The 18,981-nt window shown below is 32.4% G+C and overlaps 3 protein-coding genes across 3 annotated transcripts; 2 read left to right on the top strand and 1 right to left on the bottom strand.

Annotated features, from left to right (window-relative positions):
- Positions 1-643: 643 nt before the first annotated feature.
- On the top strand, positions 644-2,061 carry LOC112093190 (the record flags this gene model as incomplete). Its single annotated transcript, XM_024171195.1, has 1 exon — positions 644-2,061. A coding segment is annotated over one exon (744 nt), but the record flags the coding sequence as incomplete, so codon positions are not given.
- Positions 2,062-7,052: 4,991 nt separating this feature from the next.
- On the bottom strand, positions 7,053-9,618 carry LOC21391817 (acyl carrier protein 1, chloroplastic). The gene is made up of 4 exons (XM_010106709.2): positions 9,344-9,618; positions 8,344-8,442; positions 7,945-8,067; positions 7,053-7,334 (listed from the first exon to the last, which is right to left on the bottom strand). Exons 1-4 carry the CDS (start codon positions 9,395-9,397, stop codon positions 7,203-7,205), a joined length of 408 nt encoding a protein of 135 aa, XP_010105011.1. The 5' UTR covers positions 9,398-9,618; the 3' UTR covers positions 7,053-7,202.
- Positions 9,619-14,925: 5,307 nt separating this feature from the next.
- On the top strand, positions 14,926-18,716 carry LOC21391819 (vesicle-associated protein 2-2). Its single transcript, XM_024171209.1, has 9 exons — positions 14,926-15,096; positions 15,768-15,829; positions 16,196-16,266; positions 16,470-16,551; positions 16,686-16,801; positions 16,882-17,064; positions 17,572-17,793; positions 17,989-18,066; positions 18,445-18,716. Exons 2-9 carry the CDS (start codon positions 15,781-15,783, stop codon positions 18,544-18,546), a joined length of 903 nt encoding a protein of 300 aa, XP_024026977.1. The 5' UTR covers positions 14,926-15,096; positions 15,768-15,780; the 3' UTR covers positions 18,547-18,716.
- The last annotated feature ends 265 nt before the right edge of the window (positions 18,717-18,981 follow it).

Below are 18,981 nucleotides of genomic sequence, written 5' to 3' on the forward strand. Positions count from 1 at the left end.
TCACATAAAATCTTATCTCAACTCGAATTAAAAACTTGAATCAACAAACTAAACGGAGCTTAAAAATCTTTTATAAGATAAAATTAACAATTTTCATTTAAAATTTAATACAGCGACTATTTATGAAAAAAAAAATTAGCGGAGGAGTTAATAATAAATAAATAAATTGATTTTAAAGACTAAATTGTAAAAAGAGAAAAACGTTCGGGACTATTTATTACTTTTACCTCTAAAAAAATTTTGAAAAAAAAAAAAAAAATCCTCCCACGTCGTTAGGTTTAACACTTCTGGTTTAAATTTCGAGTGCTTCCCACTTCCACATTTCGGCTCCGAAGCTCAAGAATTGTTCAGCGACAGAAACAATTGGATCTTGCAAATTTGTAAGTTCTTTTCATTCATTCCCAATGTCAAAAACCCATGTCTAATTTTCTCTGCAAAACCATTCTATTTGGAAGTTGTAATCTACGAACTTTATCGCCAATCAGTAAAAACCCAAATCTGTTTCCTCTCCGATTGATCTCAACTAGTTCAAATCAGCAATTGTTCAGCAACAGAAACAATTGGATCCGGAAAATTTGTAAGTTCTTTTCATTCATTCCCAATGTCAAAACCCATGTCTAATTTTCTCTGCTAAACCATTCTATTTGGAAGTTGCAATCTACGAATTTTATCGCCGATCAGTAAAAACCCAAATCTGTTTTCTCATAAATGGATCTCTACTAGTTCAAGTCAACACTCTTTTGCAGTCTCATACCTCATAAACTCACTTGGGTTTTCTCCAGAATCTGCTTTTTCATCTTCTAAGTATGTCAATTTTAAGAGTCCTGAGAAACCAGACAAAGTCATAAACTTGTTCAAAAAGTATGGTTTCACCCAAATCCAAATCTCAAGCCTTTGTAGAAGAAAACCTATACTACTCTCACTTGATGCTGAGGACATCATTTTGCCGAAATTGGAGTTTTTTGAAGCCAAAGGCTTTTCAGGCCCTGAAATAGCTAAAATGGCATATGTATTTCCTAATATCTTGGCAAGTAGCTTAACCAATCAGATTATGCCCTCTTACGATTTGATTAGGAATTTGTTTCAATCCGAGGAGAAGGTCGTTGTTACTGTTAAACGATTTCCTAATATCCTCACACACAATATTGAGAAATATGTAGTGCCAAACGTTGATATTTTGCGAGAACATGGAGTGCCTGAATTCAGAATAGCCAGACTGATGCAGGACTATGCTGGCTGTTTCATTACAACTCCTCATTATTTCCGGAAGGCTGTGGAGAAAGCGGTGGAGATGAGGTTTAATGCTTCAAATGTAAACTTTGTTCTTGCAGAAAATGTATTGCGGTGGCTGAGCAAATCAAAGTGGAAAAGTAAGAGCGGTGGCTGAGCAAATCAAAGTGGTAAAGTAAGAGCAGTGGCTGAGCAAATCAAAGTGGAAAAGTAAGGTTGATGCACATAAAAAGTGGGGTGTGTCCGAGGAAGAGGTTTTGAAAGCCTTTAAAAAGAGTCCTTGGTTCATGATGGTATCTGAAGATAAGCTTATGGCGTCTATGGATTTCTTCATCAACCAAATGGGTTGGAAACCTTGTCTTATTGCTCAGTGCCCAGTGATCCTTACATTGAACTTGAAGAAGAGAGTGGTCCCAAGGTGTTTGGTATTTCAAGTTCTACTCTCAATAGGTTTGGTGAAGAAGGAGGTTGGAATTGCTATGTTATTGCTAGTTTCAGAAGAGAAGTTTGTCACGCCTTGTAAGGAGGAATTTCCAGAGTTGTTGAAGTTGTACAAGGAAAAATTGGATCTTTTGATTGATGATAAGGCATAAAAGTATATTGCATAGTAAGATTAAGCAATCTTCTGAATGCTTATATAATAGATCAATTTTCCCTTGTCAAGTTAGATGATATAGTTGAGATAGTTTCATTCTTGTGTATCCTTATGTTGAGATCCAAGAATGGATTCTTTGTTTGTAATTGATGTTTAAATCAATCTGCTGGTGTCTGAATATGACCGCCTGATCTTGTCTTTAAAATTCAGGCCTGTTGAAGCAATCACTGGATACTCAGGGCTTTTTATTCTGCCATTTTGTACTATTATAGGATCCTTTATTTATTTTAGGCTAACTCAATCCAATCTACTTTTTTTCTTTTTTTAAAAAAAAGGCAGATTGTTGTATTTCTAGGTAAAAATAAAAGCAGATTGTTATACTATGTTTCTATTTATTTTAAAAACCGTTACTGGATCTTGTGACATGTCCGAAGCATATGAAATATTTTCCTTTCCTGCTCTGTTACTTCCTCTTCTTGCACTTATACTACTCCAAAACACATATATAATTTGTTAATTTGAACAAACTTTATCTGTAATATTGTGTAACTCTCTTTTCTCATGACCTCCTGGAAGATCTACCCCGTCCAAAAGAATGAATACCCTGAAAAAGCAAACCCTATACTCTCAAAATATTTCTCTTGATCTCCTAAATGGTACTGGTCTCCATGCCTTCCATAAAGTGCTGTGAAAGTGAGGGTCAATAGGCCGCGGTTGAACACAACATTTGTCCTGAAACTTCAGCTCCAGTTCTTTTGAAACATCATAAAATCTGCATCACGAAACCCCTGCACGTTTAGCAACTGTAATTTCGCCCAATGAAGGCACTACTTTCATTCACTGACTCATGAATCTCAAAACCAGACTTCCTGTTGCTGTTCTAAGTTAGAGCTTTGGGATTTCAACTTTTTTAGTTAATTTGTTTCTTCTTTTATTTGTTATTGCACTTTTGTTTGGAATTGATCTTTGGGGTTGTTATGTTATCATGGGATTGTTTGTAGTCTTTTTCTCTTTATCTCTTAGTTAGTGTATTTGTGTGTAGTTAATGGGTGAGTGTGCCCCATAATTTGGGATTAGCTTTTAATCTTTATTTATTTATTTATTTAAGCATTTAAGAATGTACAATGAAATGTTTATATTTCTTTTCCTTTCAAGTTCAAAAATAATCTGTGAAGATTCAAAACATCAACTGTTGTGTTTTTCAGAAGTCAGTGCTCTCATTCTCCAAAAACACTCGAGTAGATGTTCGAGATTTGTTTCGGCACATGTTGGGGAAGATGGTATATGATTGTCATGCCAAATAAGAAGCAACAACTTTAGTGACATTGGAAAGAAGGTATGGTGATCAAGATCATAGACTGGGATTCATTTATGGGCTACAGTATTACCTTCTCTGAAAGCCCTTGCTTTGTTTGTTCGGTTTCTGTGTGTTTTATTCAAAAAAACTGTTTTAAGGCAATTGTGAAGTCCAGTCCAACCTATGCTATAAGCTGCTATAAATTGTCATAATCTCTTCTGACAAAAACTACAATTCATGATGGCTATATTGGGTTGCTGGAAGCCTTCATTATGGTAGGTCTAAAGGTGGTCATTCCCCTAGTTATACGTAGATTAATGAGTAGATTAATGAGTGTGAGTTTGGTTGGTGGATTCGTGTCATGGTTCAGATTATTGTTCGTGACTCGCTATAGTATTTTCTCTCACAAAAAACACACGTAAATCAAAAATAATTCTGAATCATAATTTTGAATCTATGAACCAAACGTCCAGTTCTTGTATGTATATTTCTGCCAATATGTAGTTATCAAATCTATGTCAAACTAATGCATACTCTAGTTATCCTTCTTTTTTTTTTTTTTTTTTTGGTCATCGTCATTGTTATATAAGTTGCTTAACTTTAAACGAAACGACAATATCATAGAAACAATATCTTGCCATGTACATTACATCCTTATAGAATGACTCTCATCGAATGTAAAACTACACTCCTTTTTTTTTCTGTGAATGTCATTTGCATATGCAATATTTTTTTGTGAGCGTATTGTAGGAGCAGCCATTCAGGGTGAGGGATGACACTAATGGCAATAACCTGTGAAAGGTCATTGTAAAAGAACGACAATGTCTCATACGAACGACAACATATTAAAACAACTGTCTCTTTTATAAGCGACTGTAAACGACAATACTTTTTTCATAGAAAAACATGTTAGCACGCATGAAAAAATATATTGTGAGACACCATGAGCAAATAAATACCATGTCACTTACAAAAGACAATGTAGCATAGGAACGATAATGACATGAGAACAATAACAATTCACAAACGCTGGAAGTTTATGCCAAACTAAATGGGCCGGTCTGAGGCCCATAATTAATGGTCGGGGCCCTGTCTCAAATTTTTTGTGCTTAAGACCGGGCTAGATTGACCCTCTCTTTTTTAAGGCTGACCCGACCCGGCCCAAATATCATATTTTAAAAGATATTTTTTTGAAAATACCTTATAAAATTTTAGGCCGGGCCCTAAACTTTTTGAGCTTAGCGGAGCTGGGCCGACTCTTTGTCTTTTAGGGTCGGGCTGGCCCAAAATTTCTCTTAAAACCGCCAAATCGGACGGCTCAAACTTACATCTCTAAACGACTGTAACTAATAATGACGATATTTCTTGCACAAAGGCCAAAACAACAACTCCGTGAAATGTAAAATAATAATAATAATAATAATAATAAAAATTAAAAATTAAAAAAAAAAGAAAAAAGAACTCCGCGAAACAGCAAAGTCTCTTATAAACTAGGGGTGTGCAAATTGCAAACCAAACCAAACCGTTTATTTTAAGTGAGAAACAAACTAAACTAATTTCAAATTGGTTCAGAGATTTTCAAACCAAACCAAATCAATTAAGGGATCTAATCCAATTGAAACCAAACTGATTGTAATTGGTTTTGTTTAGTTTTTCTAATTAATTTGAACTAATAATTTACAACATTTTTTTAAGTCTTAACCATAACACTAATATTTTTTGTGCTCTTTTGTCTTTTTCTCTTTCTCTTCTAAAGACAAAATGAAGTCAAAGCAATTAAATTGTAGATATATTTATATAAAAAATATTAGTTGTGACTCATGATTGAATATGATATTCAGCTTTTTTAAATATATGAAAGAAAACGAATGTAGGTAAATTAAACACTTATTATTACGAAGGCTTTTTGCACGTTAACAAATAGGCAAGGGTTTAGAGAAAATTACGATCAGAACCTAGAAGAGTGGAGAAGTGGAATGAGAGAAGAGGAGCGGAGAGAACTTGAGGGTAGACCGTGGAAGTAGTGTTAGTTCCGTATATATAGGTTATGATAGAATCTTCTAAGAGTACGATCATCTAATTTGGGAATAAAAGAGTTATGTAAATATAAATATGTTAAAAATATATGAAATATCTATAATTTTAGGAAAGTTATATAGATAGAAATTGGTTTAGTTTGGTTTGGTTTGGTTTGGTTTTTTTAAGGGTAAAATTACAAACCAAACTAATTTAATTAGTTTTCTAAAAATTTAAACCAAACTAAACTGATTATTAATTAGTTTGATTTGGTTTTCTTGTGATTTGGTTAGTTTGAATGGTTGTTGCACACCCTTATTATAAACAACTACATTTGTTACCAGCAAAACATTGTAATAACATGTTAAATGAAAAAGGACAAAGTAAGCAACAATATCCATTCTAAACGACAGTAAAAAAAAAAAATGAAATGACAACATTTCATTAACAACTGCAACATAATATCTTTAAACGATGACATTTGTTTCCAAAAGCAAAAATATCTCGAAAACGCCCAAATAATTTAATCACATCAAAAACGACAATTTTGATTGTAAACGACAACATTATTTGAAAAGCAACAATGCAAACGACCAGATTTCTGAAAAGCGATTCATCTCTCAAGTAGTGAGCTAACAAGCGAAATTTCAGTTAACAACAACGAATTTAAAAAGGATAGCTTCTTAAAACATGAAAATGCTCGAGAAAGAGTTCAACGTCTATTATGAAGGACAAACAACTACGATTAATGACAGCATCTACATAGCGACAAAATAGTTGCAAAAGAACACGAGGATCATTTTCAAACGACAACATTTCTCAGAGAGGGTACATATCTTAGAAACGACACTTGCACTTACAAACAATGAAAAATGACCGGAAAACAAAACGGCAGTCACTTAGGAATGACAATATTCGATACTTATATTTTGTCCGTGTGTGCGCCTTAAAAAGACAGTCCCTGACAACAATTGTCTACGAATGCAGTAAAGTATTACAATCGTTCACGAAATACTACAAAACAAAGGAAAATTAAGTGAGATATCTTTTATTTAAAACCCTAAAAGGAAAAGGAAAATTCGTAATTGACATCTAAAAAATAAATAAGGAAAATGGTTAGGAAGAGAAGGAAGATTGAGTGTTATATTTTTATCTTTTATTTAATAACCTAAAAGGAGAAGGAAAATTGAGTGTGATATTTTTATCTTTTATTTAATAACCTAAAAGGAAAAGGAAAATTCGTAATAAATATCTAAATAAGGAAAGTAGTTGGGAAGAGAAGGAAAACTATTTGTATACGTGTTATGATACTTTAGAAGAAAGCTCGAGGGCAATTTTAAAAATAACTCTTGAAAACTCCCTTTTATTTTTACTATTAACATAGTTAAAGGTAGAGTAGAGTTTTTTAAAAGAAATATTTTTAATAAGTTAGGTATTTATGAAAAGTCGAGTAGAGTTTTGAGTTTTTTTAAAAGAGATACTAGTAAGTTGGACCCGTTCGGTTTGTTAATTCGAGTTTTTAATTCAACTTGAGATGTGATGTTGTGTGAGAGCTTTTCACTGTAACAAAAAAGTTAGATGTGACTGTTTCTGAGAGTTTTTTACTGTAACAAAACTCGAATTCTAAACTCAAATCAGTGAAAAAAACGGGCCTAAATATGTAATTTTCTCAAACCTCAATTGTATATCAACATATATCTACACATGGGTCACATGGATTCAGGCATTTGCTTTTTTCTTTTTTTTCTTTTTTTTTTTTGTATAAATAAGTTAATGACACCACGTGAAAGCAGTATAACAAGAAAGACAATGTCGTCAATAAGGATCCAAGTGAAAGATCTGATGTGAAAGCCTGCCAACTCAAGAAATTTTCCAAAATATATATAGTATCTTATTTCTTAAATAAATATAAAAATATAAGAAACCTTAGTAACTTAAAAGCATTAAGGACTTTAAGATTAAAAGTCTACTAGTAGCTCAACCTTTTCAAGGGGAAGGAAAAAAAAAAAGGAAATGAAAAACCACAACAAAGATAGAGAAAATTGCTTTCTCCAAACTACTACTCTAAGCAGCCTTCTTCTTCTCAACGAGCTTCTCAATAAGATCAGCAGCATCTTGGACGGTGGCAATACTCTGAGCACTTTCTTCCTCCACAGTGATACCAAAAGCCTCCTCAAGCCCCATCACAATCTCAACCTGCATGAATAAAGTGTGTATGTTTATATATAAACAAATTAAGCAGACAAATACAATAATATTTCCAAAAGTTTAGATTAAAAAAAAAAAAAGATGTCCTGAATGTTCGAGCACTATGTTTGATTCTAAGCCAATTTAACCAGTTTTTTAGAAACCCAATTCCTTTTTTGTTTTTGATTCTCCAAACTCTAAATGTACCAAAGAAAAATTGATTTATCATGTGGAGATTTCGCTTCAGAAAACACCACTTTTTTTTTCACTCTTAAAAACAAAAAACAGAAAATGAAATTGAAACTGTTATCAAACATAGATAGAAAGTTATAATAGTATGCCAATTCCTTTGAGCTCCATCACAATCCCAATCTTCATGGATGAAGTAGATAAAACAAAAAAAAAATCTCTTTTCTTTTTTTTTTTTTGGTGAAAAAAAATGGTGCCAATTTTCAAATTTTAGTTGTGACAAAAGATGTTTTACAATCCTTTCTGTACTTGTGATTCTTCAAATTTTCAATGCAACAAACAAATTTTGAACATAGCAAAGGCATGTAGTCTGAAACATAAGAAACAAATAAAATTTAAGGTTAAAGGCCTTGATTAAGTGTTAGTTTACCGTGTCGAGAGAATCCGCTCCGAGAGCAGCAAACTTTGATTCTCCATTGACAGAAGAATCCTCAGGAAGAGCAAGCTGCTTCTTTACTATTTCAGAGACCTTTTTGACAGTCTCTGGTTTGGCCTGACAAACAAGAGATTCAACTAGTGTTCATTAAATCCATGCCTAACAAACTACTTTATAATTGCAATTTAGTCCTAAGGCCCCGTTTGGTTCCTATACTTGAATCCATGATTTCCCGTCAATGTATCAGAATCACTAACTTCAACTTCAACTTCAATGCGTGAACCAAACCGACCCTAATTTATCAATATCTAATTGAAACTTAAATTTTGGCATAACAACAAAACTAGACTATCAAATTCTATGTCTAGTACTCGATTAGATAGATAAACTTACAGCGCAGGAAACTCGAAGGCGCCTAGGCTGCGACCGGAGAGACGGGAAGCGGGGCGAAAACGAGATTGATTTCACTTTAGAGATCCTGCTGGCAGGAACCTGCTTAGACATTCAACATTAATAATAAGTGATTTTAGCACAGTAAGGAATTAACTCTTCCTTTAAATAAAGAAAAATGACAATTCAATGGTAAGGGTACGAAAACAGAAATAATATCATTCCGGTAGGACACAATTTTAAATCGTAAGATCACATAAGAATCATCTCATATCAAAAAAAAAAAAAATATATATATATAACAATTTAACAAAATCACATAAATATAATATATAATAATATAATAGGATATACATAAAAAAGTGTTCTTTGGAAACAAGGATACAGAGCTATTAAGCAGATCATATATATATGTTTTAGTGTCCCAGAAAATGCGTGCAAAGACCTTAAGAAATATAAAAATGAATATGCTAAACCAGATCATATCCAAAATGTGCATGCTACGAAGACAATTTAGAAGTTTTCCACAAAATTTGGTAAAACGTTTATTCGAATTGCATGCAAATCAAGTCCAAGCTCGATTCTTGATTATAAATAATTAACATGCTCAATTCACAAGATTATCAGAAATTACATCCAGTTTTTTTTAAAAAAAAAAAGAAGCAAGATTGAAACTCACTAACGAATATAAGAAAAGGAACAACTTTGCAAAAAAAAAAAAAAAAATCTAGGCTAAAAACAGAGACTTAAACACCAAAATCTCGTTCATTTCACAGTTTAAAATTTAAGATTTGAGTTTTGTATCAGTAAAAAGCTTTTAAAAACAATAATATTTTACTATGACGATCTAACTCGAATTAAAAACTTAAATTAGCCCGTAAGAGCTCAAGAACAACAAGAAGAGGAAAAATCTGACCAAAGTGAAAAATACCCAGACAGCAAATCACAACATAAAGAGTAAAGAAGATGAAAAACAAAGTGAAAATTTGGTAAAAATAATTACAAGGCTGGGCTTGAAGGAGGCCAAGGAAAGCGACGATCCTGCGAGAGAGGCCATTTGGGTATTGAGTGAAAAGAGCGAGAGAGATCTGAGATTGAAGAGAAGGATTTGAAAGAGTCTGGAAGAGAGAGAGAGAGAGAGAGAGAGAGAGAGAGACGGAGAACACGAAGAGTGTGAGTAGGGGGATCGGAGAGAGAGGAAGAGAGGAAGAGAGGTTTATAACGTCGTTTCTTTGGATTTTTTTTCTTTTTTTCTTCGGGTTTTTTATTTTTTTTATTTTTTTGTATTTTTGCATTGAATGTCCTCTTCATTGTTTTCTCCGATGTTTGTTGAGATTTGTTGGCAACGTTTTGTTTGGCTTCGTTTGTATCGAAGTCTTTGGGAGGTGTTTGGGTCCACCCACAATTTCAATCTCACCTTGGCTATTTTCATTTTGGCTATTTGGTAACCGACTTTGGCTCCACAGGACAAAGTCATTTAAAAGAAAACAAAAATAAAAATGTACTTTGGACTTTAAAGGTGGGGAATTTTTTTACTTTTTTATTAGAAAAGCAACTCTAAAAGAAGGAGATTGTGCATTTGTAAAATTATAATTTTAAAAGTATAATATGTCAAAAGTAAAGATTTTCTTTAGATAAATACAATAATACTTTCCGATCTAATCAGCATTAAATGATGCGTAAGGACTAGTCCATATAAATTTATTTAAAAAAATTATGCTAACAAACCGGATAATAAATAAATAAAGGGTGATTTGTATAAATGATTCTTAATTTTTTTAGTAAGTAATAGTTTGATCCTAACTTTTTTTTGATAAAATGACTCCCGATCTTTTAAAAAGGTGAGAGATTATTTCTGTTAAATTTTGTTAAATTTTTAAATGTTACCTTATTTTTCAGTAAAATGACTTAAATACCCCAAAAAAAAATTATCCCCCCATTAATTTGGATTTTCATTTTATTTTTTCCCATTCCAGCCCCCAAATCCCCTTTCATCTTCTCCAGAAAATTCGCACAAAAATCAAGCACAGCTCGTGCTTCAGCATCTGCGCCACCGACGCCAGAACCCTAACCCTGACCCTATGGCTCTCCACAGTTGCTTTGATCATCCCCAGCATCATTGATTCTCGAAGACTTTTCTTCTCCCTCAGTTGCTTTCCCATACCGATTCCCCTCCTCGTTAGTTGCATGTTTGGTTACGGCAGCTGAGCTCCATTCATTCAGTTTCTTGCGAATTTCCTTTTTAGCCTTCTCCATTATATTTCTTTTGAAATTCAAGCTGGGAAATATCTCTTGTGATACTGCCAATACCAGTTTGATTCGGAGGCCTGGACTGACTCTGCTGCCCTCGATTCCTTGTTGCAATTCGCGACGAATTTCAACGAATCTTCCAAGCTAGGGCTAGGCAAGCGATCTTTGGGGACGATATGGAGGTCGTCGCCGCGGATGAAGACGCGATGGAGGCTGTTGTCGGGGTTGAGCCAACAAGGGAGGTGGAAGGCGGCCTCGATGAGCAAGAACTCGCCGTCGGTGTCCTAAAACCTCACGGAGAGGTCGGGGAATCTTTGAGAAGCTTCGAAGAGGAGGAAGATGACAAACCACTCGTCTTTGAGATTGTCGCCGTAGCAGAGCTTGCCATGGAGGTGAGGCAGGTAGTCAGAGCAGAGGCAGGAAGGTTTGGAGGCAAGTGGTTGAACCTCCACCAGCGAAGGATTAGGGTTTGCAGTTGAGGAATCTGGTTTCTTTCTCCGGCCAAACAGAGATTTGAAATCCATTCTGTTGAGGAAAGAGAGCATGCCAAAGAAATGATGAAGAAGAAGGCCCTTAGGGCATTTTTGTCTTTTAATTGAAAAAAGAAAGCACATGATGCTCACATGCGGCAATTTGTTAAAAATTTGACGAAATTTGACGGAAATGACCATATTGTACATGTTTAAAGAGATTAATGGTTGTTTTGTCAAAAATAAAAAAGTTAGGGACTAAACTGTCACTTATTAAAAATGTTAGAGACTATTTGTGTAAATTACCCATAAAAAATTACAAAATTTACTATACAAATCTAAATTTTTAGCTCTCATTCTTAATTAATAATGTTTTGTTAGCATAATTATTTAACTTATTTAAGAGTAAGGAATACAAATCGTGACCATGTACTTTTAAGAGGTATTTATCTTCTTTTTTCATGAACAAAAGCTATTTTTTAACCAAAATCTATAAAAGTTTGTTAAATACATTAGCAAGAAAATATCAGAATCTTTTATTTAAGATTCTTTCACGAAGAATCTCGTAATAGAAAATGGAGAAAACTAAAATACCACTCAATATAGTTAAAAAAATATTATTTATGTCATTACATTCAAAAATGAACAATTGTCATTTAATTAATAAACAGAAAATAAAAGTCACAATAAAATTTAATTATTTATAATGATATAAATAATAAGTTTACACCCTCTCAAACCATATTTTTTTCATAAAAAAATTACAATGATAAAATAATGACAGAAAAAAAAAAAGGATTCAGTTTATAAATCCTTTATATGTGGTCCAGTCTGTAGTGGGTTGAACCGAGTATGGCAGGCCTAGCCCGATCCAAAAACATTCTTGGGCTAGTTAACAGGCTGAAAAAGTTAGGCCCAATCTGGCCATAGCTTATTACGAGTTAGATCGGTCCGCTGCAGTGCCTCACTGGATTGGAAAAGACCCACTTTTGTTGGATTGGACTAGGACTGCCCATGGAGCTACACTCACGGGAGACAAATAGCCCGTAGAAGAATTTTGAAATATTCAGAATGTAACACTATTTTATTTATACTACTTATGTTAAATTTATTTTATGTAGCTAATAATTTGTAAGTTATTTTTTCATAATTTTCAGGTTATTTTTTATAACGTACAAATTATCTTTTATAACCTGCAAGTTATTTTTTATTGTGGCATCAAAATTTTGTATAGTAACATAAATTATAGAGTAGGAAAAAACAATAGTTAATAATTAAATTTTCTCTAAAATATATGAATCTTGATTTTTATCTTTTACTCTTGATTAATACTAATAACAGATAAAAATTTAAACTCATACACTGTAAGTTTAGCAATTCTCTCTTTGAACCTGTAAATTGGAACTTAATGAGGACTTTTTAACCATTTAAAATAATAAAACAACATTTAAATGTTTATTTATATGAACAGTTTCGCATAATTATTTGGTTCTTCTTTTTTTCAAACAATGGCTAACCAATCGTTACTACCCCGTGGATTTCATTATATTCATCCATATTCATCAGAAACCAGAGTGGCTTCTGATTTATAGTAAACAGTCATATTCATTCGAGTGTTTGATGCATGAATAGCTTGTAAACAATTCCTTTTCCCTAGTAACTATTTCAGACCCGTTCATTTCACCGATTCGAGTTTAGAATTTAAGTTTTGTTACAGTAAAAAATTTTTAAAAACAGTCACATCTAACTTTTTTACTACAGTAAAAAACTCTAATATAAAGTCATATCTTAACTCAAATTAAAAATTTAAATAAGTGAATTAAGCGTGCCTCTTTAACTATCCAAGTCGCAACAACATTTTCAACAGTTTCCTTTTTTATTATACTCTGACAAAAAATTATCGAAGACAAAAATCAAAATATCTATGGTGTCTAAATAAGTGATTGGATCTTTTATATATATATATATATATATATATATATATATATGCCTTTTAGCTTTTTAGAGAGGGACAGATTTAATCAACATGCACTGCATGGCCAATTTGTGGCAAAATAAGGTTAAAAGGATACATACAACATTAAAAACTAGTGGCCGCACATGTTGCTACTTTGTTATTCATATGATATAAAAAAATATAAGAGATAAAAGCGTCAAAAAAATGTACTAACATCCTAAACCTTATATATAGGTATTAAATTGTTCAAATGAAAATTTTAAATTTAAATTTAAATTTTTATAAGAGAAAATACTATTATAAAAAAATTGAATTGCGAAAAGAACGGCCCTTTTAAGCAAGAATCGTTGAATTATATTCTATTTTTGTTCGCACATCAATCTTGATTTTTGGCTTCTTGTTAACAACTGCATGGTCATTATCTTCCTTAACTCACATTAGTTTGGTAAAACTTTAATTCAGTTAGGCGCAGCGCAGGCTATTCCTAGTTTAATTCTTCAAACCAAACTAATGCCCTCCAACAAATCCCAACCAACTTTTCTTGTGACAATCTATCACATTAAAAATTGATTTAAACCTACCTAAAATAATGGAACAATTTTCTTTTATGTGGGGATGGCATAACTTATCATGTAACAAGTGGGGGGAAAAAAAAAATACCCATGAAGAAACGCACAAATACAAGTGATGGCAATAAAATAAGTGGCAAAATTTGTTCGCTTAGTTGAGGTCAAATGCCCAAAAGCGATTGCTTAGAAAGACCAAAGTGCTTTAAATCACTTTAGAATTTAGATGCTTTGCTGTCAATAAAAAAAAAAAGGGGGTCAAAATAAACAAAGACATATTATTGCCTTCACTTTGCTATCTTTTTGCTTCCTTAATTTATAATTGTAAATTTGTAGGAGATCCGAAACTGATTTGGTTCCTTTTACCTACTCATACAGAACTTTATGACCAAAGAAAAAGGAAAGATGGGAAGAAGTTTAAAGGTCATGATATAATGGAATTCCTTTTATTTATTTATGTATTTGCTTTTTTTTTTTTTCCTCATTATTTCTCAGTCTCTTTTCTTTCCATGTAAGATAAAAGAGAAAACAAAAGGGGTAGAAAATTAGAAAGGAAGAGAGACAACAAGAGAAAAAAGGTTAACAAATTTCCTAATATATATAAATATATATATATATATAATATGTTGGGTGATTACTTTCGGTGAAATTATTAGCGGTTGGAAATGCATGTGCGTTGCAGTGGTAGACCACAGTTAGTTCAGCCTGTCTCACACCTAAGCCTCATATGTGTTCTGGCTTGACTCTGCTGTCTGCATTTTAACTTACTAGGCTCATCATATTCTCCGATTATGATTATTTTTATTTCCATTAATTATTATTGTAATTGACTTATAAATTAAAAACGACAACATCCCTGAAAAACGACAATATTTTGCAAACGCTACCGTATTTGATACTAGAATGCGTGTCATGGTTCGAATCTCGTTACAGTATTTTCTTTTAAAAAAATACACGTAAATTGATAATAGTTCTGAATTCATGAATCAAACGTCCACGCATTAAACATCAAAGCTTGAAAATATCAGTTAAAAAACATTTTAAATTTCCTAAATGTCATGGTGTATTTTAGTTGATTGAGCACCATTTTGAAAATTAAAATTGAATAAGTAATTTGAGTCCGGTATAAACTAAGCCGATATTTTATCATATCATATATATAGTAGCCGTTGCCAAATTATTGAAAAAAGAAAAAAGCAAAAAAAAAAAAAAAAAATGGCAAAAACTGAAACAGAGAGAAAGGAAACGGTTTAGGCAGAGGGAGACCCCACCCCCACGAAAAGCAACCAACGACACTCTTAAAAAAAAACTCTTTCTTCTATCATCCAATTTCCTTTCTTTGCTTTCACTGCTCTTCTTCTTCTTCAATCTTCACATCACTTCCACATTTCTTCTTTACATCACCAACAACTATTCACTTTCTCACTCCTTTTTTCATTCAGTGTTCTTCTGAACTTGGTTCTGTTCCTTTTCTGTTGGTTCCTCACTTTGGATCTCTGTTCTCCCAATTCAGGTTTTATCCACTTTCTCCCTATTTTATGTGTTGATGCACATTTTCACTTCAATATGTACGTGGGTTTGTGTTTGAATCTTATTTTCTGTTGCGGTTGTTGTTCTGAAGCTTTTTTGTTCTTGAATCATGCATGTACAGTGTTAGTATGGACTGAGAATTCAAAATTTGGTACTTAAAAATTATGATTTTGTTTTGTATGCTTGGGAAAAATCATGTATGTACAGTGTTAGTGACTGGTTAACTGTTTGGAAAAAAAAAAAAAAAACTGAAACCTTGTTTTTTTTTTTTTTAATATTAGAACAAAATCACTATTACTATGTTGGTTAAAGTAAATTGGACTTTTTCTGGAGTTGCGTGCTTTTCCCACTGTGTTGTTTTTGGAATTGGGTTTGTCCATTCACAACATTTCTAGGATTGAACTGGTTATTTTTATGGTTGATTTTGGCAATTTTGTGTTTGGCTGTCTTGATCAGTTATCTTTGAGTATTGGGTTTGTGTTTGTTCAGTTTTCTGTTCATGTTATTGGTTTGATTTGGACATATTGTTGTGCATAATTGGTGGGATTTTGTTCCTTTGGTTTCTTACTTTCTGGTGAAGTTTAAATTTAAAAAGAAACTCTGGAAGTTTTTTTGTTTGGTTGTTGACTTGAATCTGGTTGATTTTTGGTTTAGGGTGATTAGAACCATGACTTCAGAGCTCTTGGAAATTCAACCTTCTGAACTCAAGTTTACCTGTAAGTTAAATTGAGTAGTTTTCCCTTTTAGTATTATCCAATGTTTCTTGTTTTTCTTTCTTTTTAATGAACCAGGGATAAAATATATTAACTACCTATACTTCTACGGTACAATTTTATGTACTATATTTTTCTATAAGATTTTTAATGATCCTGGTCATACCTGGATATGGTGTTATTATCTAGGAAAACAAATTAAAGTCTCTAAACACTATGTCCATTGAAAAAAAAAAAAAATATATATATATATATATATTATTCAAATGCAGGATTAATTTCATTTTTATTTTCACTCGTTTGCTCATGTCTCTTTTTAATTTTAAATTACTGATTTTGCCATCTCTCTCTCTCTCTCTCTCTGTCCAGTTGAGTTGAAGAAACAAAGTTCTTGTTCAATTCAACTTGGAAACAAGTCTGCTCACTATGTTGCATTCAAGGTACAGTTATTTGTTCTAGAGACCATTAGCAAAGAGTCTCTATGTTAGGAAGTTCTGACACACACACACACACACACACACACACACATATATATATATATATTTCCTTTTTATATTTTAGAATGGAGGAAACTTTGATTTGATTATATAATATGATTAATGGATGTTGGTTAGTGCATATGATTTACAAAATGTATTGGCAGGTGAAAACAACTTCTCCAAAGAAATACTGTGTACGACCAAACATAGGCATTATAAAGCCCAATGCAACATGTGATTTCACAGGTTCTTACTGATCATTCATAGTCCTTATAACTGTAATGTATTTAAAACATTTTTACCAGAAGGATTCAACCCAAATATCTGTTGCTGAGAATAAATGGAACATAATTTTTCGCTCTTCGTTTCGGTTGGTGCAGTGACTATGCAAGCTCAGCGCGTGGCTCCAACAGATTTGCACTGCAAAGACAAGTTTCTGATCCAAAGCGCAGTTGTGCCCAATGGAACAACTGAAGAGGACATAACATCTGCAATGGTGGGAAGTTGTTGTGATCATTTGTTTAGATTGTTCTTATATGATGCTTTTTTTTATCTCTTTTGGATCTTTTTGGGCAGTTTTTAAAAGACGGTGAAAAGTGCGTCGAAGAGAAGAAGCTAAGGGTTGTGCTCATCAGCCCACCCCCTTCCCCAGTATTGGTGCCAAGAAATGGTGAAGCAAAGCAAGATCCATATACTGAAACTTCAGTGCAAAAGGATAAAGTTATGAGTGGTGCTGAAAATATACCACCATCTCTTAAGGTAAGAGAAATTGTATCAGCTTGTAAACTACTCTTGAAAAGTTCTGTTTTTCGCTCTTCTTTTTGTTCTCAAACATGCTCTATTTGTATACATTTAGCTAATTTTCTTACTACTTGTTTCTTAGTCAAAGTGTCCTTATATGCACATGTATTTTTAAATATATTGCTATTTTTGTTATAATTGTTCATCATCCATTTTCTAGTAGGACTTATAACATTCATTTGGGACAAATTGGATGAAAGCATAATTATTGGTTTAAATTCCTGGCTTATGTAATTTTTTTTTTTTTTTTATTTTTTTTTTTTTTTTATTTTTTTTTTTTTTTTATTTTTTTTTTTTTTTTATTTTTTTTTTTTTTTTATTTTTTTTTTTTTTTTATTTTTTTTTTTTTTTTTAATTTTTATGTTTTAGATGAGTAGAATGTGAAACTAGAATTATTAGAAAATCCATGCAGTATAATTAATGACCCCCCTGAAAACCCCACTACTTGTTTATTTGTTTACAAAGAATGTAGAGGGATTTGAACTTGCCAAGGTTAAGGACGAGTTTAGAGCAGCAAATGATGCGGAGTTAAGGCCAACTAGTGATGATTCGGAAGAACTTCACCCCAAAAGTAAAGAGAATTTGGAAGAACTGAAACCAGCAAAAGATGCTGTATTCCTCAACTTAAGTAAGGATTTCAAGGATATGACCTCAAAGTTAAGTGTAGTGGAGTCAAAGCTAAAAGAGGTCAGTTTTTTTTTTTTTTTTTTTTTAACTTATTTATTTATTTATTTATTTTTAACTCCCTTGCAAGTGTAAACTTATAATTAGCCATCTCTTTGGCCTCAGATTGAGTTCCAAACCTTTTTTTGGTTGAATTGTTTTGAGAGATTATATTTGGCCATCCCCACTTAAGTTCAAGTTGTTGTGGCATTCTTGCAGGCTGAGCTTACTATAATGAAACTGACGGAAGAGAAGAGCAAAAACACCCAAGAGAGAGAAGTGCTTAAGCATGAATTGGTGGGTACTATTTCATGTCCTTCTTCTTCTTCTTTTCCTTTATTTTTTTTTATTTTTTTTTGTTTTTTTTTGTTTTTTTGGCATTGTTATTCATCACTATATGTAACTATAAGTTGCGCAGTTAAACAGAATCGTCACATAATACAAACTATGAAAAATACGCCCCCCACATTGCTATGTACCATCTCTAGTGATTAAATCACCAATGCTAATAATTTGACACAAAATATTATCTCTTCCATTATGTGAAATGATTGATTTTATAGAATAAATTATTATTATCATTATTATTATTTCAAATTGCATTTAGGTGTGAGATAGTTACACTTTTTTTTTTTTTTTTTTTTTTTTTTTTTTTTTTTGGGGGGGTTGTTGAAGAGGAAATACAGTGTGAGAAGTGTGCAAGTTGGATTCCCGTTTCTTTATGTTTGTATAATTGCCTTCATTGGCTTGGCGACTGGATATTATCTCCATCCATAGGAAAAGCCTGAACTGTTGAGTGATTGAGCATCTTTTGTTCTTAGAGGTGTTTTGTTTAAAATTGTATCTTATTTTGTAATATATGGATCTGTACCGATTGGGCATACAAGTGTTTTTTTTTTTAAATAGAGGAGATGTTAGTCATTTGCTAAGGAACTGGTCTTTGTACTCATCTTGTTTTATCTCGTTTACTAATAATATTTAGGAACATAACACGCCTACAAACTTTTGGATATATTATGATTCTGTAACTTAACACACTGAGGCAAAATTTTATTGTCTCCAAAATCATGATGTGGTTGGATTAAACGTCCCGTTTAGTTTGCTTATTCGAGTTTTTAATTCGAGTTCAGATATAACTTTATGTGAAAGCTTTTTACTGTAGTAAAAAAATTGAATGTGACTGTTTCTTAGAATTTTTTACTGTAACAAAAC

This window comes from Morus notabilis, unplaced genomic scaffold (assembly GCF_000414095.1).
Source record: "Morus notabilis unplaced genomic scaffold, ASM41409v2 Scaffold398, whole genome shotgun sequence".
Lineage (NCBI taxonomy): Eukaryota > Viridiplantae > Streptophyta > Magnoliopsida > Rosales > Moraceae > Morus > Morus notabilis.

Coding starts and splice junctions, on each gene's coding strand:
- LOC21391817 (XM_010106709.2), bottom strand. CDS start 9,397: ATGGCCTCTCTCGCAGGATCGTCGCTTTCCTTGGCCTCCTTCAAGCCC. Junction 8,443..9,343: donor CCTCCTTCAAGCCCAGCCTT/GTAATTATTTTT, acceptor ATGTCTAAGCAG/GTTCCTGCCAGCAGGATCTC. Junction 7,335..7,944: donor GAGCGGATTCTCTCGACACG/GTAAACTAACAC, acceptor TTATTCATGCAG/GTTGAGATTGTGATGGGGCT.
- LOC21391819 (XM_024171209.1), top strand. CDS start 15,781: ATGACTTCAGAGCTCTTGGAAATTCAACCTTCTGAACTCAAGTTTACC. Junction 16,267..16,469: donor CTCACTATGTTGCATTCAAG/GTACAGTTATTT, acceptor ATGTATTGGCAG/GTGAAAACAACTTCTCCAAA. Junction 17,065..17,571: donor ATATACCACCATCTCTTAAG/GTAAGAGAAATT, acceptor TTGTTTACAAAG/AATGTAGAGGGATTTGAACT.